This window comes from Babylonia areolata, chromosome 35, assembly GCF_041734735.1.
Source record: "Babylonia areolata isolate BAREFJ2019XMU chromosome 35, ASM4173473v1, whole genome shotgun sequence".
Lineage (NCBI taxonomy): Eukaryota > Metazoa > Mollusca > Gastropoda > Neogastropoda > Buccinidae > Babylonia > Babylonia areolata.
In genome coordinates this window covers 631,169-649,730 of record NC_134910.1, presented here as the reverse complement: position 1 = coordinate 649,730, position 18,562 = coordinate 631,169, and the positions used below count along the sequence as shown (strand labels likewise).

General features: G+C 44.7%; 1 protein-coding gene across 1 annotated transcript; it reads right to left on the bottom strand.

Moving 5' to 3' along the window:
• Positions 1-1,326: 1,326 nt before the first annotated feature.
• Positions 1,327-18,462, bottom strand: LOC143277773 (proteasome subunit beta type-4-like). The gene is made up of 7 exons (XM_076582673.1): positions 18,305-18,462; positions 16,454-16,660; positions 13,902-14,048; positions 12,534-12,615; positions 11,865-11,981; positions 6,115-6,203; positions 1,327-1,942 (listed from the first exon to the last, which is right to left on the bottom strand). The coding sequence occupies exons 1-7, from the start codon at positions 18,433-18,435 to the stop codon at positions 1,930-1,932; spliced, it is 786 nt and encodes a 261-aa protein (XP_076438788.1). The 5' UTR covers positions 18,436-18,462; the 3' UTR covers positions 1,327-1,929.
• Positions 18,463-18,562: the final 100 nt, after the last annotated feature.

Sequence of the window (18,562 nt, the reverse complement as noted above, 5' to 3'; positions counted from 1 at the left end):
GGGTCAGAGGATGCTTTTTTTCTTCACATCATCTTTTTTAGATGGTCTCAATCATCATACCACCTCAATGAAAGCTTGTTCAGAACTCGTTAGTGCAGTCATCTACACCTTCAGAGACTTTTTACCCTGGGTAGTCTGTCGGGTGCTGATGATAACAAAGTCTGCGGACTCTGCGATGACAGCGCATATGATTCCGCAGCCCAAAGCTGGAAGCACACAGGCGCCCACAGGTGTTGCAGCGATGGTCTGAATTTTGGACTGAGGAGGACGAGGCCCAGTGTCGTCTGTCCCTCACAGCGGCGAGACGCAGTCGTCTGTCCTCTTCAAAGGCGGCTGTTGCTGCAGAGGTGAGAGACCTCCAGGATGATCTGTCCGCAACAGAGGCTTTGAGCTTATGTGGCTGGATGCCACACCATCTGAGGTTGCTCTTCAGGGTGTCTCTGTACCTCAGTTTGGGCCTTCCCTGTCTGTGTGAGCATATGCCACACCATGTGAGGTTGCTCTTCAGGGAGTCTCTGTACCTCAGTTTGGGCCTTCCCTGTGTGAGCATATGCCACACCATGTGAGGTTGCTCTTCAGGGTGTCTGTGTACCTCAGTTTGGGCCTTCCCTGTCTGTGTGAGCATATGCCACACCATGTGAGGTTGCTCTTCAGGGAGTCTCTGTACCTCAGTTTGGGCCTTCCCTGTGTGAGCATATGCCACACCATGTGAGGTTGCTCTTCAGGGTGTCTGTGTACCTCAGTTTGGGCCTTCCCTGTCTGTGTGCGCCCTCCTTGAGCTCACAGTACATTAGTTGCTGACTACACAGTACATTACCTTTATAACTACATGTACAATTATCGCAAAAAGTGTGCCAATGTTTCAAATCTTCCCTCAGTCTTGAAGAATCTAATATGCAGCCTCATTCAGTCCAGAAAATAATTTTGGTCCTCAACAGGCATCTTCCATGCAGCATTTGCACTGTAACACTTCTGTACAGCCATGTACTCTAGTCAGAGGAGTAACCTAACTTCTGGCCAATAAGGCCAAACTTTTTTTCTTTTCTTTTTTCTAAACTCTTCATATGTAAATGACACTGCCATAGTTAACATTTGTAGAGTTTACATATCGGTCATGTTGTACAGTGGTACTGATTAATCTGTACCTAAATTTTGTCATAAAACATTTTATATGCCTTTCATGTTAACTATTCATATATTATTTAAATGTTGAATGTTTGTGTATAATATACCTGTAGGAAAAATGAGAACACAGTTTTGACTTCCTTCCTGCATACAAGCTCAACAACATTTAATGAAAAACAAAAACCCCACAATCACACAGCCTGGTCTTTTCATTGTCACAAACTTTATTGTTACAGCATCAACAACAGTCAGTTTTTGTTTTACACTGGAAAATAACACGTCATACAGCCAGATTTGATAGAATGCAAATCCATCCTAGGTTAATAGTTTTCATGAATCATGCTCTTGTGTGTGTGTGTGTTCATGTGTGTGTGTGTTTATTCATGTGGGTGGGTGTGTTTGTGTGCACATGTGTGAGTGTGAGTGTATGCATGTGTGCGTGCGTGTGTGTGTGTGTGTGCGTGTGTTCAGTATGAGTCAACATGTGTGTGTACCATGGCCAAGTACAGCATGTCTATCAGAAAGCTCCCCCCCCACCCCTGCTCTCCCTCTCCCTGACTGTCCAGTGGATGATAACCCCCCTCCCCCCCCCCCCCCCGTCTCACCCCACAACCCCTCCCTCTCCTCCTCTCCGTCCTGCTCCTTCTCCAGTGTCTCTCTCCAACCTCTGACCAACGCCACCAACATGACGACCAACATGACGGCAGGTCAACAAGCGATGACAACAGTGAAGATGATGGTGTTGATCATGATGATCCTCATGAAAAGCAGAAGGAAGGTGCAACTGCAACGAGGTCTGGTGACTCACTCGTAACCCCTGTAACACAATCAATGACATCATGAACCAGAACAACAGAAAGAAGACGTGATGTACTACCAAGGATGGCCCACATAACCCTGTAACACAATGACATCATGAACCAGAACAACAGAAAGAAGACGTGATGTACTACCAAGGATGGCCCACATAACCCTGTAACACAATGACATCATAAACCAGTACAACAGAAAGAAGACGTGATGTACTACCAAGGATGGCCCACATAACCCTGTAACACAATGACATCATAAACCAGTACAACAGAAAGAAGACGTGATGTACTACCAAGGATGGCCCACATAACCCTGTAACACAACGACATCATGAACCAGAACAACAGAAAGAAGACGTGATGTACTACCAAGGATGGCCCACATAACCCTGTAACACAATGACATCATAAACCAGTACAACAGAAAGAAGACGTGATGTACTACCAAGGATGGCCCACATAACCCTGTAACACAATGACATCATAAACCAGTACAACAGAAAGAAGACGTGATGTACTACCAAGGATGGCCCACATAACCCTGTAACACAATGACATCATGAACCAGAACAACAGAAAGAAGACGTGATGTACTACCAAGGATGGCCCACATAACCCTGTAACACAATGACATCATGAACCAGAACAACAGAAAGAAGACGTGATGTACTACCAAGGATGGCCCACATAACCCTGTAACACAATGACATCATGAACCAGAACAACAGAAAGAAGACGTGATGTACTACCAAGGATGGCCCACATAACCCTGTAACACAATGACATCATGAACCAGAACAACAGAAAGAAGACGTGATGTACTACCAAGGATGGCCCACATAACCCTGTAACACAATGACATCATGAACCAGAACAACAGAAAGAAGACGTGATGTACTACCAAGGATGGCCCACATAACCCTGTAACACAATGACATCATAAACCAGTACAACAGAAAGAAGATGTGATGTACTACCAAGGATGGCCCACATAACCCTGTAACACAATGACATCATAAACCAGTACAACAGAAAGAAGACGTGATGTACTAACTACCAAGGACAGCCCACCTAGGCTAACCCATCACTTCAATAGGAAAACAAATAAAATTGCTGGCAGGAAAAAACACAAACACACAAAAACGGGTTGTACTAAGTTTAGTGACATGCTCTCCCTGGGGAGTCGAGAGCAGCTGAATTTCACACAGAAATCTGTTGTGACAAAAAAGTAATACACTACAATTCACTACAATACAATTTTGGGGATTCTGCTGTCTTCCGTGCAGACAACATGTGCTGACCACTGGCTGGCTTCACGTCAACATGCTCTCTATGCTGCACGTCAACATGCTCTCTATGCTTCACGTCAACATGCTCTCTATGCTTCACGTCAACATGCTCTCTATGCTACACGTCAACATGCTCTCTATGATTCACGTCAACATACACTCTATGCTTCACGTCAACATGCTCTCTATGCTGCACGTCAACATGCTCTCTATGCTTCACGTCAACATGCTCTCTATGCTACACGTCAACATGCTCTCTATGCTTCACGTCAACATGCTCTCTATGCTACACGTCAACATGCTCTCTATGATTCACGTCAACATACACTCTATGCTTCACGTCAACATGCTCTCTATGCTACACGTCAACATGCTCTCTATGATTCACGTCAACATACACTCTATGCTTCACATCAACATGCTCTCTATGCTTCACGTCAACATGCTCTCTATGCTTCACATCAACATGCTCTCTATGCTTCACGTCAACATGCTCTCTATGCTTCAGGTCAACATGCTCTCTATGCTTCACGTCAACATGCTCTCTATGCTGCACGTCAACATGCTCTCTATGATTCACGTCAACATGCTCTCTATGATTCACGTCAACATGCTCTCTATGATTCACGTCAACATGCTCTCTATGCTGCACGTCAACATGCACTCTATGCTTCACATCAACATACACTCTATGCTTCACGTCAACATGCTCTCTATGCTTCACATCAACATGCTCTCTATGCTTCACGTCAACATGCTCTCTATGCTTCACGTCAACATGCTATGATTCACGTCAACATGCTCTCTATGCTTCACGTCAACATGCTCTCTATGCTTCACGTCAACATGCTCTCTATGCTTCACGTCAACATGCTCTCTATGCTTCACGTCAACATGCTCTCTATGCTTCAAGTCACATGAACTCTATGCTTCACGTCAACATGCTCTCTATGCTTCACGTCAACATGCTCTATGCTTCATGTCAACATGCTCTCTATGCTTCACATCAACATGCTCTCTATGCTTCAAGTCACATGAACTCTATGCTTCACGTCAACATGCTCTCTATGCTTCACATCAACATGCTCTCTATACTTCATGTCAACATGCACTCTATGATTCATGTCAACATACACTCTATGATTCACGTGAACATGCTCTCTATGCTTCACGTCAACATACACTCTATGCTTCACGTCAACATGCTCTCTATGCTGCACGTCAACATGCACTCTATGATTCAAGTCAACATGCTCTCTATGCTGCACGTCAACATGCACTCTATGATTCACGTCAACATACACTCTATGATTCACGTCAACATGCACTCTATGCTTCACGTCAACATGCTCTCTATGCTGCACGTCAACATACACTCTATGAATCAAGTCAACATCCACTCTATGCTTCACATCAACATGAAATCTATGCTTCACATCAACATGAACTCTATGCTTGCCAGCTGTTCTTTCGCCAGGGCCTTCCACTATCAAGTACTGCCCGCCTAACACCTCTTACCCAAACATCAGCACAGTTTAGCCAGGGCCTTCCACTATCACGTACTGCCCGCCTAACACCTCTGACACAAACATCAGGACAGTTTAGCCAGGGCCTTCCACTATCAAGTACTGCCCGCCTAACACCTCTTACCCAAACATCAGGACAGTTTAGCCAGGGCCTTCCACTATCACGTACTGCCCGCCTAACACCTCTGACACAAACATCAGGAAAGTTTAGCCAGGGCCTTCCACTATCACGTACTGCCCGCCTAACACCTCTTACCCAAACATCAGGACAGTTTAGCCAGGGCCTTCCACTATCACGTACTGCCCGCCTAACACCTCTTACCCAAACATCAGGACAGTTTAGCCAGGGCCTTCCACTATCACGTACTGCCCGCCTAACACCTCTGACACAAACATCAGGACAGTTTAGCCAGGGTCTTCCACTATCACGTACTGCCCGCCTAACACCTCTTACCCAAACATCAGGACAGTTTAGCCAGGGCCTTCCACTATCACGTACTGCCCGCCTAACACCTCTTACCCAAACATCAGGACAGTTTAGCCAGGGCCTTCCACTATCAAGTACTGCCCGCCTAACACCTCTTACCCAAACATCAGGACAGTTTAGCCAGGGCCTTCCACTATCACGTACTGCCCGCCTAACACCTCTTACCCAAACATCAAGACAGTTTAGCCAGGGCCTTCCACTATCAAGTACTGCCCGCCTAACACCTCTTACCCAAACATCAGGACAGTTTAGCCAGGGCCTTCCACTATCAAGTACTGCCCGCCTAACACCTCTGACACAAACATCAGGACAGAAATGTCATGGGTGGTGTGCTTGACAATGTTAAGTGTACATATATATATATATATATATATACACACATGTACACAATCATATGCACAGGAGGAAGGTGGCAGAATGGTTAAGACACTCATCTGCCAATACACAGTCCGTAAGGCTCTAGGTTCCAATCCCTCTCTTGCCCTTTCTCCCAAGTTTGACTGGAAACTTGAACTGAGCGTCTAGTCTCTTGGATGAGACAACAAACCGAGGTCCCGTGTGCAGCACGCACATGGCGCACTGAAGATGAACCCTCTGGCAAAATTCTGTTGAAGAAATCCACTCGGATAGGTACACAAATAGATATGCATGCACTCAAGGCCTGACAACGCAGGCTGGGTGATGCCACTGGTCAGGCACCTGCCTAGCAGACGTGGTCTAGTGTATGCACTTGAAATGCATGCCACCCTGACCTCATTTCAGTCAAGTCTATGGGTTGTTAAGATGCACACACCCAAAGAGCTCACATTGATCACCACAAGCATGTCCCCACCCCCGTCCCTCCCCTCTCTCTCAGAGACAGTGGATACACTTACTTGACCATGTGGGCGATCTCCCAGTTGGGTTGGGAGCTGATGGGTCCTCGTACCTCCGACCCCTTCTTCGTCACCACCGCTATCTGGTACTGTTCCAACACACACAGCACAAGTCACCTCACTACACACTACACACTTCAGGCAAGTACACACACATCACGTCATTATACAGTACACACACATTTCAGGTCACTACACACGTCATGTCACTACATGTAACTACATGCTACACACACTTCAGGTCAGTACGTAGTACACACAAACATCACATTACTACACACTTCAGGTCAGTAGACACACATCATGTCACAATACAGTACACACACACTTCATGTCAGAGCACAGTACACAAACATCATGTTACTGCAAAAATTAGGAAGTTTTAATGTTAGTCCACACACCCTTCAGCTGGTGTACCAGAAGTCTGATAGAAGTTAATGTTAGTACACACATCCTCCAGCTGGTGTACCAGAAGTCTGATAGAAGTTAATGTTAGTCCACACATCCTTCAGATGGTGTACCAGAAGTCTGATAGAAGTTAATGTTAGTACACACATCCTCCAGCTGGTGTACCAGAAGTCTGATAGAAGTTAATGTTAGTACACACATCCTCCAGCTGGTGTACCAGAAGTCTGATAGAAGTTAATGTTAGTCCACACACCCTTCAGATGGTGTACCAGAAGTCTGATAGAAGTTAATGTTAGTCCACACATCCTTCAGATGGTGTACCAGAAGTCTGATAGAAGTTAATGTTAGTCCACACATCCTTCAGATGGTGTACCAGAAGTCTGATAGAAGTTAATGTTAGTCCACACACCCTTCAGATGGTGTACCAGAAGTCTGATAGAAGTTAATGTTAGTCCACACATCCTTCAGATGGTGTACCAGAAGTCTGATAGAAGTTAATGTTAGTCCACACATCCTTCAGATGGTGTACCAGAAGTCTGATAGAAGTTAATGTTAGTCCACACACCCTTCAGATGGTGTACCAGAAGTCTGATAGAAGTTAATGTTAGTCCACACATCCTCCAGCTGGTGTACCAGAAGTCTGATAGAAGTTAATGTTAGTCCACACATCCTTCAGCTGGTGTACCAGAAGTCTGATAGAAGTTAATGTTAGTACACACACCCTCCAGCTGGTGTACCAGAAGTCTGATAGAAGTTAATGTTAGTCCACACACCCTTCAGCTGGTGTACCAGAAGTCTGATAGAAGTTAATGTTAGTCCACACATCCTCCAGCTGGTGTACCAGAAGTCTGATAGAAGTTAATGTTAGTCCACACATCCTTCAGCTGGTGTACCAGAAGTCTGATAGAAAGTGTCATGGTTTTCAGCCTTGTGACTTGGTTTGGTAATCTGACTGTCAAGTTAAAGACAAAATTAGGATGCAACATCTCAACACCCTGTACCAATCCGCTCTTAACAGAACAGCGGTCCAAATTTTTAATGATTCCACTCATCCACTTAATTCTGTCTTTCAGAAACTTCCTTTTGGTAGACGATGTAAAATCTCTCTTGCAAAGAAGAATGTGTGTACAAAAAATAATTCGCCCCCTCTGCTGCTGCTGAGATAAATGTTTTTATTCCGTTGCCTGTGATGTTTTTTGTTCTGATGACAGTTGTCTTTATTCCATGTATATGCATACATGCATGTGAAAAGAAAGAAGTGAGGATAGGGGAGGGTTATAGGGGAACAGGGGACAGAGATGGATGTGTGTGTGTGTGTGTGTGTGTGTGTGTGAGTGTGTGTGTGTGCGCGCGCGCACGCACACACACACTGGGTGTTATGTTTTGCTGCAGAGGAGTATGAAAAGGGTTTTGCATGCTTGCAGTCTTGATGGCGGTTTTAGACTTTTCAACTAATTTCATGTCTTCAAGTTAAATTTTTCTTAACTCACTCTGGACGATGGAACACTATAGCGTTCCTGACGTAAGGCAGTGTTCCAGATGATGTAACGCTATAGTGATTTTGACAATTAAAAAATCTTCCACGTTTTCCTCATGGGGTAGCATAACAATAGCAGCTTCACCGGGCACTGCAAACGTGTCAAGGGTTTAATGGAAAGTTTCTTCATGAGATTCCGTAACACACTCGCCAGCGAGCCACTGAGTTGAGCACCCCACATGACTAACTGATCTGCATACGTATCGAAAATGGTATTGCAGGAGATGCAAGTGAAATTGTTGGAGCAAACTAGATCATGACAGCGGCTTTTACTAATGCTGAAGTAACTGAAATGCTTCAAACTGAAGGTTTCGACATCGACAGGGATGATGAAGATGTTGAATAAAGTATCATCAGTAAAGAAGGCTACCAGCAAGAAATTACTGTTACTGTGTTAGTGAGCTTCTGAGAGCAGTGAAGAGGGAGGGGGGTGGGCGTACACACGACGTGAGGAGAAGGGTCAGTGGGTCAAGTACAGTGAAGTTTCATTCAGTTACTTTATGTTTTGTATTTTTTGTGATTTTTTTCCTAACCCTAACAAATGGGTCATTTGTTGGGAAAAGCAAGGGAGAAAACTATTCGTCCCGAGTGAGTTAATTTTCTTTTCATTTATATGGTGATTGATGTCTGCATGGCTGTGAGGAAAGGATGTATGGGTTATTTGTTTATTTTTCATTTTATTTGTGTCTTAAAATGTTATCATCTTAATCAATACTTTGCTTTTATTTATATGACTAGAATGTTCCATTTTATCTTAAAATGTAAATTTGTTTTCTTACCTGAATGTTTTCTTTTTACATGACAATTTATATGTGCGTTGTGATCAAGGAAGGGCATGCCAGTTGCTCTTTCGTTTTTCGGGTTTTTTTGTTGAGGAGCATCTGTCTTTTAAAATGTTATGATTATCTTACTATTATTTTCCTTTTCATAATGATTGAATCATACACACACGCACCTGCAACCATGCAGGCGCACACACGCATGCGCACGCACACACACACACACATACAACACACAGTTGTTTCATTTTATCTTATAATGTAATATTATCTTACCCAAATATTTTTCTTTTTACATAACTGATGTGTGCATGGTGATCAGCGAAGGGTATGACAGTTATATGGTTTTCTCTTTGATATTTGCTGACAGGCATGTTAAGTGAACTGAAAGAGAATCTTCTGTTTTGGTTTAAGCAGACAATAAAGTATTTTGAATTGAATTTTGAATTACTACACACTTCAGTCAGTACACACACATCGTGATCATGTCACTATACAGTACACACACACACTTCAGATACGTACAAAGTACACACAAGTCACGTCACTAAATACACTGACACTTTGTCAGTACATAGTACACACACTTCACGTCACTATACAGCTCACACGCATGCAGCACACCATGTCACAACGAACACACTTCACATCACTACATAGTACTACACACTCGTCACACACTCCACGTCACTACACACTAAACATACACCTGAAGTCACTACACAACACACACACACCTCATGTAATACACAGTACACAAACAGAGCACACAATTCACATCACTTCACGGTACACACTCACACACAGCACACTTCAAATCACTACACAGTACACATAGTGACATACATCACACACTTCATATCAAATTGATCAATACACAGTACACACACACTTTGCATTACTACACACACCACACACACAAGAGAAAGAGAGGGAGAAGGAAAAGGGAGAGAAGGGAGAAAGACATGAGGGAGAGATAGAGGTGGAGGAGGATGAAGAAGCAGTGATGAAAAGTCAGAGAAAGAAAGTAGTTCAGCAAGAGACAGAGAGACAGGGGAGAAAGGAAGGTGACAGAAAGAGAAGGGAGAGAGAGGAGAAGGGATAGCGAGAGAGAGGTGAAGTGAGAGAGAGAGAGGAGAGATGGTAAGAGAAAGAGGAGGTGACAGAAAGAGAAGGAAAAGAGAGGAGAAGGGACAGCGAGAGAGAGGTGAAGTGAGAGAGAGAGAGAGGAGAGATGGTAAGAGAAAGGAGAGGAGAAGGGACAGCGAGAGAGAGGTGAAGTGAGAGAGAGAGAGAGAGGAGAGATGGTAAGAGAAAGAGGAGGTGACAGAAAGAGAAGGGAGAGAGAGGAGAAGGGATAGCGAGAGAGAGGTGAAGTGAGAGAGAGAGAGAGAGGAGAGATGGTAAGAGAAAGAGGAGGTGACAGAAAGAGAAGGGAGAGAGAGGAGAAGGGATAGCGAGAGAGAGGTGAAGTGAGAGAGAGAGAGAGAGAGGAGAGATGGTAAGAGAAAGAGGAGGTGATAGAAAGAGAAGGAAAAGAGAGGAGAAGGGATAGCGAGAGAGAGGTGAAGTGAGAGAGAGAGAGAGATGGTAAGAGAAAGAGGGAGGTGATAGAAAGAGAAGGAGAGAGAGGAGAAGGGATAGCGAGAGAGAGGTGAAGTGAGAGAGAGAGAGGAGAGATGGTAAGAGAAAGGAAGGTGATAGAAAGAGAAGGGAGAGAGAGGAGAAGGGATAGCGAGAGAGAGGTGAAGTGAGGTGACAGAAAGAGAAGGAAAAGAGAGGAGAAGGGATAGCGAGAGAGAGGTGAAGTGAGAGAGAGAGAGAGAGGAGAGATGGTAAGAGAAAGGAAGGTGATAGAAAGAGAAGGAAAAGAGAGGAGAAGGGATAGCGAGAGAGAGGTGAAGTGAGAGAGAGAGAGAGGAGAGATGGTAAGAGAAAGGAAGGTGACAGAAAGAGAAGGGAGAGAGAGGAGAAGGGATAGCGAGAGAGAGGTGAAGTGAGAGAGAGAGAGAGGAGAGATGGTAAGAGAAAGAGGAGGTGACAGAAAGAGAAGGAAAAGAGAGGAGAAGGGATAGCGAGAGAGAGGTGAAGTGAGAGAGAGAGAAAGACAGGAGAGATGGTAAGAGAAAGAGAAGGGAGAGAGAGGAGAAGGGATAGCGAGAGAGAGGTGAAGTGAGAGAGAGAGAAAGACAGGAGAGATGTAAGAGAAAGAGAAGGGAGAGAGAGGAGAAGGGATAGCGAGAGAGAGGTGAAGTGAGAGAGAGAGAGAGGAGAGATGGTAAGAGAAAGAGGTGACAGAAAGAGAAGGGAGAGAGAGAAGGGATAGCGAGAGAGAGGTGAAGTGAGAGAGAGAGAGAGAGGAGAGATGGTAAGAGAAAGAGGTGACAGAAAGAGAAGGGAGAGAGAGAAGGGATAGCGAGAGAGAGGTGAAGTGAGAGAGAGAGAGAGGAGAGATGGTAAGAGAAAGAGAAGGTGATAGAAAGAGAAGGAAAAGAGAGGAGAAGGGATAGCGAGAGAGAGGTGAAGTGAGAGAGAGAGAGAGAGGAGAGATGGTAAGAGAAAGAGGAGGTGACAGAAAGAGAAGGAAAAGAGAGGAGAAGGGATAGCGAGAGAGAGGTGAAGTGAGAGAGAGAGAGAGGAGAGATGGTAAGAGAAAGGAAGGTGATAGAAAGAGAAGGAAAAGAGAGGAGAAGGGATAGCGAGAGAGAGGTGAAGTGAGAGAGAGAGAGAGGAGAGATGGTAAGAGAAAGAGGAGGTGACAGAAAGAGAAGGAAAAGAGAGGAGAAGGGATAGCGAGAGAGAGGTGAAGTGAGAGAGAGAGACAGGAGAGATGGTAAGAGAAAGAGAAGGGAGAGAGAGGAGAAAGAGAAACGTTCGAGAGAGACAGACAGACACAGACACAGACACAACAGACACTGGAAGAGAAAGCAGAGAGAGACATACAGAAAAACACAACCAGCCACCCACCCCAGAGACAACACAGACAGAGACAGAGAGAGGAAGAGGAGAGGAGAGGAGAGGCGTACTTTGTTGAGGGAGCGAGCGTCACGGTAGAACAGCAGCTTCATGCAGCGGTCCAGCAGTTCTATGGCCTGCTTCTCCTCCATCTTCTTCGTCTTCTCCACTGCGTCCCGCAAAATGGGCTGTGCAGGCATACACACACACACATGTACACTTTAAGAGTTATGTATGTGTGTGACTCCCACACCTGTTATCAAAACTAAGTCTTATTTTAAAACCCACAGTTTTTATAAACTTTCTCCAATTGGTGTTTTTTTAATAGACTCAGCAGTCATTCTTCAGTCCAACACCATACCAACTCTGCTACAGCAGCTTCCCACAAACATTGGCATGCATACTTGTAAACATCCATCCACACACAAACACACTCATCCACACACACACACAAACACTCATCCACACACACACACACACTCATCCACACACACACACACACACACACACTCATCCACACACACACACACACTCATCCACACACACACACACACACACACACACTCATCCACACACACACACACACTCATCCACACACACACACACACACACACACACACAAACACTCATCCACACACACACACACACACCTGAAACATGTGTTCAATCAATTTCTGCGAGCAGTAATGAAAACTGAAATATTAAAAGAAAAAGAGAAGAGAAACACACACAAAACTCACCAGGGCAAGGTAGGCACCGAAGCCAGTGGCGATGGTGTCTCCTTCAAAGGCCACTCCTATCTTGTCCACATAGCCCAGAAACCTGCACACACCGTTCACACATTGTCACCTCCCTGTTTTCCTGGCCTCTTCCTTGTCCAATGGCCAGCTCTGTGCAAAGTTCAGGCTGATCTCCCAGGGGAGAGCGCTCTGTGCGAAGTTCAGGCTGATCTCCCAAGGGAGAGCGCTCTGTGCAAAGTTCAGGCTGATCTCCCAGGGGAGAGCGCTCTGTGCGAAGTTCAGGCTGATCTCCCAGGGGAGAGCGCTCTGTGCAAAGTTCAGGCTGATCTCCCAGGGGAGAGCGCTCTGTGTGAAGTTCAGGCTGATCTCCCAGGGGAGAGCGCTCTGTGCAAAGTTCAGGCTGATCTCCCAGGCGAGAGCGCTCTGTGTGAAGTTCAGGCTGATCTCCCAGGGGAGAGCGCTCTGTGCAAAGTTCAGGCTGATCTCCCAGGGGAGAGCGCTCTGTGTGAAGTTCAGGCTGATCTCCCAGGGGAGAGCGCTCTGTGTGAAGTTCAGGCTGATCTCCCAGGGGAGAGCGCTCTGTGTGAAGTTCAGGCTGATCTCCCAGGCGAGAGCACTCTGTGTGAAGTTCAGGCTGATCTCCCAGGCTAGAGTGCTCTGTGTGAAGCTCAGGCTGATCTCCCAGGGGAGAGCGCTCTGTGTGAAGTTCAGGCTGATCTCCCAGGCTAGAGTGCTCTGTGTAAAGTTCAGGCTGATCTCCCAGGGGAGAGCGCTCTGTGCGAAGTTCAGGCTGATCTCCCAGGGGAGAGCGCTCTGTGCGAAGTTCAGGCTGATCTCCCAGGGGAGAGCGCTCTGTGTGAAGTTCAGGCTGATCTCCCAGGCGAGAGCACTCTGTGTGAAGTTCAGGCTGATCTCCCAGGGGACAGCGTGTCACCACAGTGTGGCACCACTTTTCTTCTTCCTGTCTGCATGTACATTTGTTCTACATTCAAAACCAATTTTTCTACAGAATTACTCTAGTCAAAACACACACTCTGTCAGGATGTGGCTCACAGTCGTTTTTGTCATACACTCATAAAGTGTTGTTATTTTTTGTTGTTGCTGTTGTTTTTCTTTCAAGGAAGTCCAATTAATAGATCAGAACACATCAGAGACTGAAGACACTGTACATGTGATGAAATCATGAATGTAATAAGAGACTGAAAACACTCTACATGTGATCAATCATGGACAGAACCAGAAACTGAAGATACTCTCCTGAAATCATGGAGGGAACCAGAAACTGAAGATACTCTACATCACATGTGAAGAAATCATGAAAGGAGCACAAACAGAAGCCAAGGGAAGCGACCCTCACGCTGCACTCACGTCTTGTCTTCGTGCACTCCGGCCACCACGTAGGTGTTCCACAGGGGGTTGAACTGGCTGCGGCGGTTGTACATGACGCGTGTCAGCCACGAGTGGAGCCCCGGGGCCGTGTAGCTGAACCCGTCATCCAGACACTCCTCCTCTATACTGCACAGCACCACCACAACACATGCGTCACACACGTGCACACAACACACCTGTCACACATATATATGCGCATAACACATCTACAAATGACAACATACACGACAAACGCATGCACAAAAGGCATGAACACACACACCTCAAATGACAACACACACAGCAAACACTCACTCAGGTGTGTTGTGTATGTGCTTGCCATGTGTGCTGTGGTGTGAAGATGGGGGAATGCACACAACATACAAAAAGTCACATTCACAAATCTCAAACACACACACTCACACTGCACACACACTCATACATATTATGCACACAAACAGAGACAAAAATACACATGTATTAACTAGAAACAGAAGAAGAAGAAACAAACTCTAACTGTACCGAATCATGACAAAACAAATCTTAACTCGGTAATTGAGGTCAGTCATAACAAAACCCTAACTGTACCCAGCCATAACTAAACAAACCCTTACTTACCAAACCATAACTAAACAAACCCCAACTGTACTCAACCATAACAAATCAAACCCAAACTGTACCCAACAATAACTAAACAAACCCCAACTATACACAACCATAACTAAACAAACCCCAACTGTACCCAACCATAACAAAACACACCCAAAATGTACCCAACCATAAAAAACCAAACCCTAACTGTACCCAACCATAAACCAAACCCAAACTGAACCTAACCACAACTAAACAAACCCTAACGAAACCCAACCACAACTAAACAAACCCTAACTGTACCCAACCACAAGTAAACAAAGCCAAACTGAACCCAACCACAACTAAACAAACCCTAACTGTACCCAACCACAAGTAAACAAAGCCAAACTGAACCCAACCACAACTAAACAAAGCCAAACTGAACCCAACCACAACTAAACAAAGCCAAACTGAACCCAACCACAACTAAACAAACCCTAACTGTACCCAACCACAAGTAAACAAAGCCAAACTGAACCCAACCACAACTAAACAAAGCCAAACTGAACCCAACCACAACTAAACAAACCCTAACTGTACCCAATCACAAGTAAACAAAGCCAAACTGAACCCAACCACAACTAAACAAACCCTAACTGTACCCAACCACAACTAAACAAACCCTAACTGTTCCCAACCATAACAAAACAAACCCTAACTGTTCCCAACCATAACAAAACAAACCCTAACTGTTCCCAACCATAACAAAACAAACCCTAACTGTTCCCAACCATAACTAAACAAACCCAAACTGTTCCCAACCATAACTAAACAAACCCTAACTGTACTGGACCATAACTAAACAAACTCTAACTGTTCCCAACCATAACTAAACAAACCCTAACTGTTCCCAACCATAACTAAACAAACCCTAACTGTACTGGACCATAACTAAACAAACCCTAACTGTTCCCAACCAACCATAACAAAACAAACCCTAACTGTACCCAACCATAACAAAACAAACCCAAAATGTACCCAACCATAACTAAACAAACCCTAACTGCTCCCAACCATAACAAAACAAACCCTAACTGTTCCCAACCATAACTAAACAAACCCTAACTGTTCCCAACCATAACTAAACAAACCCTAACTGCTCCCAACCATAACAAAACAAACCCTAACTGAACCCACCCGTAACTAAACAAACCCTAACTGTACCCAACCATAATCAAACAAACCCTAACTGTTCCCAACCATAACAAACCAAACCCTAACTGTTCCCAACCATAACTAAACAAACCCCAACTGTACCCAACCATAACTAAACAAACCCTAACTGTTCCCAACCAACCATAACTAAACAAACCCTAACTGTTCCCAACCAACCATAACTAAACAAACCCTAACTGTTCCCAACCAACCATAACAAAACAAACCCTAACTGTTCCCTACCATAACAAAACAAACCCTAACTGTTCCCAACCAACCATAACAAAACAAACCCTAACTGTTCCCAACCAACCATAACTAAACAAACCCTAACTGTTCCCAACCAACCATAACTAAACAAACCCTAACTGTTCCCAACCAACCATAACTAAACAAACCCTAACTGTTCCCAACCAACCATAACTAAACAAACCCTAACTGTTCCCAACCAACCATAACTAAACAAACCCTAACTGTTCCCAACCATAACAAACCAAACCCTAACTGTACCCAACCACAACTAAACAAACCCCAACTGTACCCAACCATAATCAAACAAACCCTAACTGTACCCAACCAAAACTAAACAAACCCTAACTGTTCCCAACCATAATCAAACAAACCTTAACTGTTCCCAACCATAACTAAACAAACCCTAACTGTACCCAACCATAATCAAACAAACCCAAAATGTAGCCAACCTTGCCGAAACAAACCCTAACTCTGTAACTGTACCCAACCATACACAGAAGAGATCATATTACACTCTCTGGTTGATGATGGAGGTCAGAAACTGGTAGTCGGCATAGTCCCCACTGGATCCCAGAATGGTCTGATCGTTGATGCGCATCAGGCGTGGGCAGTTACGATAGCGGGCCAATGACCCGTATGACCCCAACATGTCTGCAGCCAACACCACACCATCCTTGAACTTGACCCCCAGCACTGAGGTGGTGGTAACAGAAGGAAACCTGAAGCATAGAGAGTGGATTCAGAGTAATAACCTGCTCACTGCCAAGAAGACATCGGCCTGCATCCTTCACAAAGTGTTGCCATCGTACCTGTAAGTGTAAGACATTCAATGACGTCCTGTGCTAAAAGTCATTCACAAAGTGTTGCCAGGTGCCTATATGACGTCAGCTGTTGTCCTTCACAAAGTGTTGCCATGGTGCCTACAAGATGTCAGCTGACATCCTGCACAGTGTTGCCATGGTGCCTTTAAGACGTCAGCTGTTGTCCTTCACAAAGAGCTGCCATGGTGCCTTTAAGACGTCAGCTGTTGTCCTTCACAAAGTGTTGCCATGGTGCCTATAAGACGTCAGCTGACATCCTGCACAGTGTTGCTATGGTGCCTTTAAGACGTCAGCTGTTGTCCTTCACAAAGTGTTGCCATGGTGCCTTTAAGACGTCAGCTGTTGTCCTTCACAAAGTGTTGCCATGGTGCCTATAAGACGTCAGCTGACATCCTGCACAGTGTTGCCATGGTGCCTTTAAGACGTCAGCTGAGGTCCTTCACAAAGTGTTGCCATGGTGACTATAAGACGTCAGCTGTTGTCCTTCACAAAGTGTTGCCATGGTGCCTATAAGATGTCAGCTGACATCCTGCACAGTGTTGCCATGGTGCCTTTAAGACGTCAGCTGAGGTCCTTAATAAAGTGTTGCCATGGTGACTATCAGATATCAGCCGTGTCTGGACAATAAACATACTATTTCCAAATGAGCATGTGTCAGGTGAAAGGCCCCTTTTTTAAATAAACATTTTTGATAATGATTTGCTAATGGGATTACTCAAAGCGTGCATGGAAAGAGGGTTTGCCTCACATGCATGCCAACAAGTGCCAGACACTTTGTCAAGGGAAGACAGTGGTCCCAATCGGCAGATTTACACTTGCAGTTTTGCAAGCTACAGACCATGACTGACAGTGAAGGCTGTGAGAAATGATGTAAGATGATGGGTTTAAGGACCAGACAGAGGGCATGGCCGTGAACATAAGTGAACTGTCTTTTCACAGGGTTTAAGTGGCGGAAACGGATTAATAATCAATAATCCACCATTTTCATGAAAAAAGATGGGAATGTTGTGTGTGTGTGTGTGTTTGTTTGTTTTGTTTTGTTTTGTTTTGTTTTGTTTTTTTGTTGTTTTTTTTCATGCTTTTTGTCACTGATCTGTTGACGGACTTCTTTGTCGAGGAGGCAAACCGGGGCGGATGCACAGCAAACACTTTATCGGCTCAATGATACAACCAGGAGGTAGGGAATATCATCAAAACCCTTTCCTCTCTAAAGGGGACGTTCTTTGATGTAAGAAAAGCCTGGTGGCTCACTAAAAAAAAGTCATTTTCTCAGTTTCGGAGAACTTTTTTTATTCTTGACTGAACCTACGTTTGTCACTGGTGGGACAGTCATTCACTTACACGACACACAAACCATGAAAATATAACCAATAGGTGCGATAATTCAGGACGCTAAAATAAGACATTACAAAACTGTCCTACTCCAGGAGAATCAGTCTCCGCTTCTAAATGGAATCGAAAATGCAAAGTCACAATTGCTTTGTCAAAAAAATGACAAATGAAAATTAGATATTTTGAAAATGATCCCTGAAAACCACTTACATTGTTCTCTGTGTTCCTGAATTATCAGGGGCCGTTGATGCACCCGGAAAATTGTAGATTTGTCCTGGTGCCGGACCGTTGCTCCATAATGGACCGGGCACAAACGTGTTGGGAAAAGCAGAAGCCGCCATTTTCGTTGCTATTATCACGGGCAGATAATTTTTGTCTGCTTTACCATAGGTCATCCAGAACATTCTTTGTGATCAAAAACCAAAATAACACGTAAAAGAGTAACGCCATATATATATAATTATCGTG

Bases quoted from the DNA above. Each gene is read 5' to 3' on its own strand.
- LOC143277773 (XM_076582673.1), bottom strand. From the start codon at position 18,435: ATGGCGGCTTCTGCTTTTCCCAACACGTTTGTGCCCGGTCCATTATGG. The intron at 16,661-18,304 runs GTAAGTGGTTTT...TCTATGCTTCAG, and splicing joins TCAGGAACACAGAGAACAAT to GTTTCCTTCTGTTACCACCA. The intron at 6,204-11,864 runs GTACGCCTCTCC...GTGTTGGAACAG, and splicing joins ACGCTCGCTCCCTCAACAAA to TACCAGATAGCGGTGGTGAC.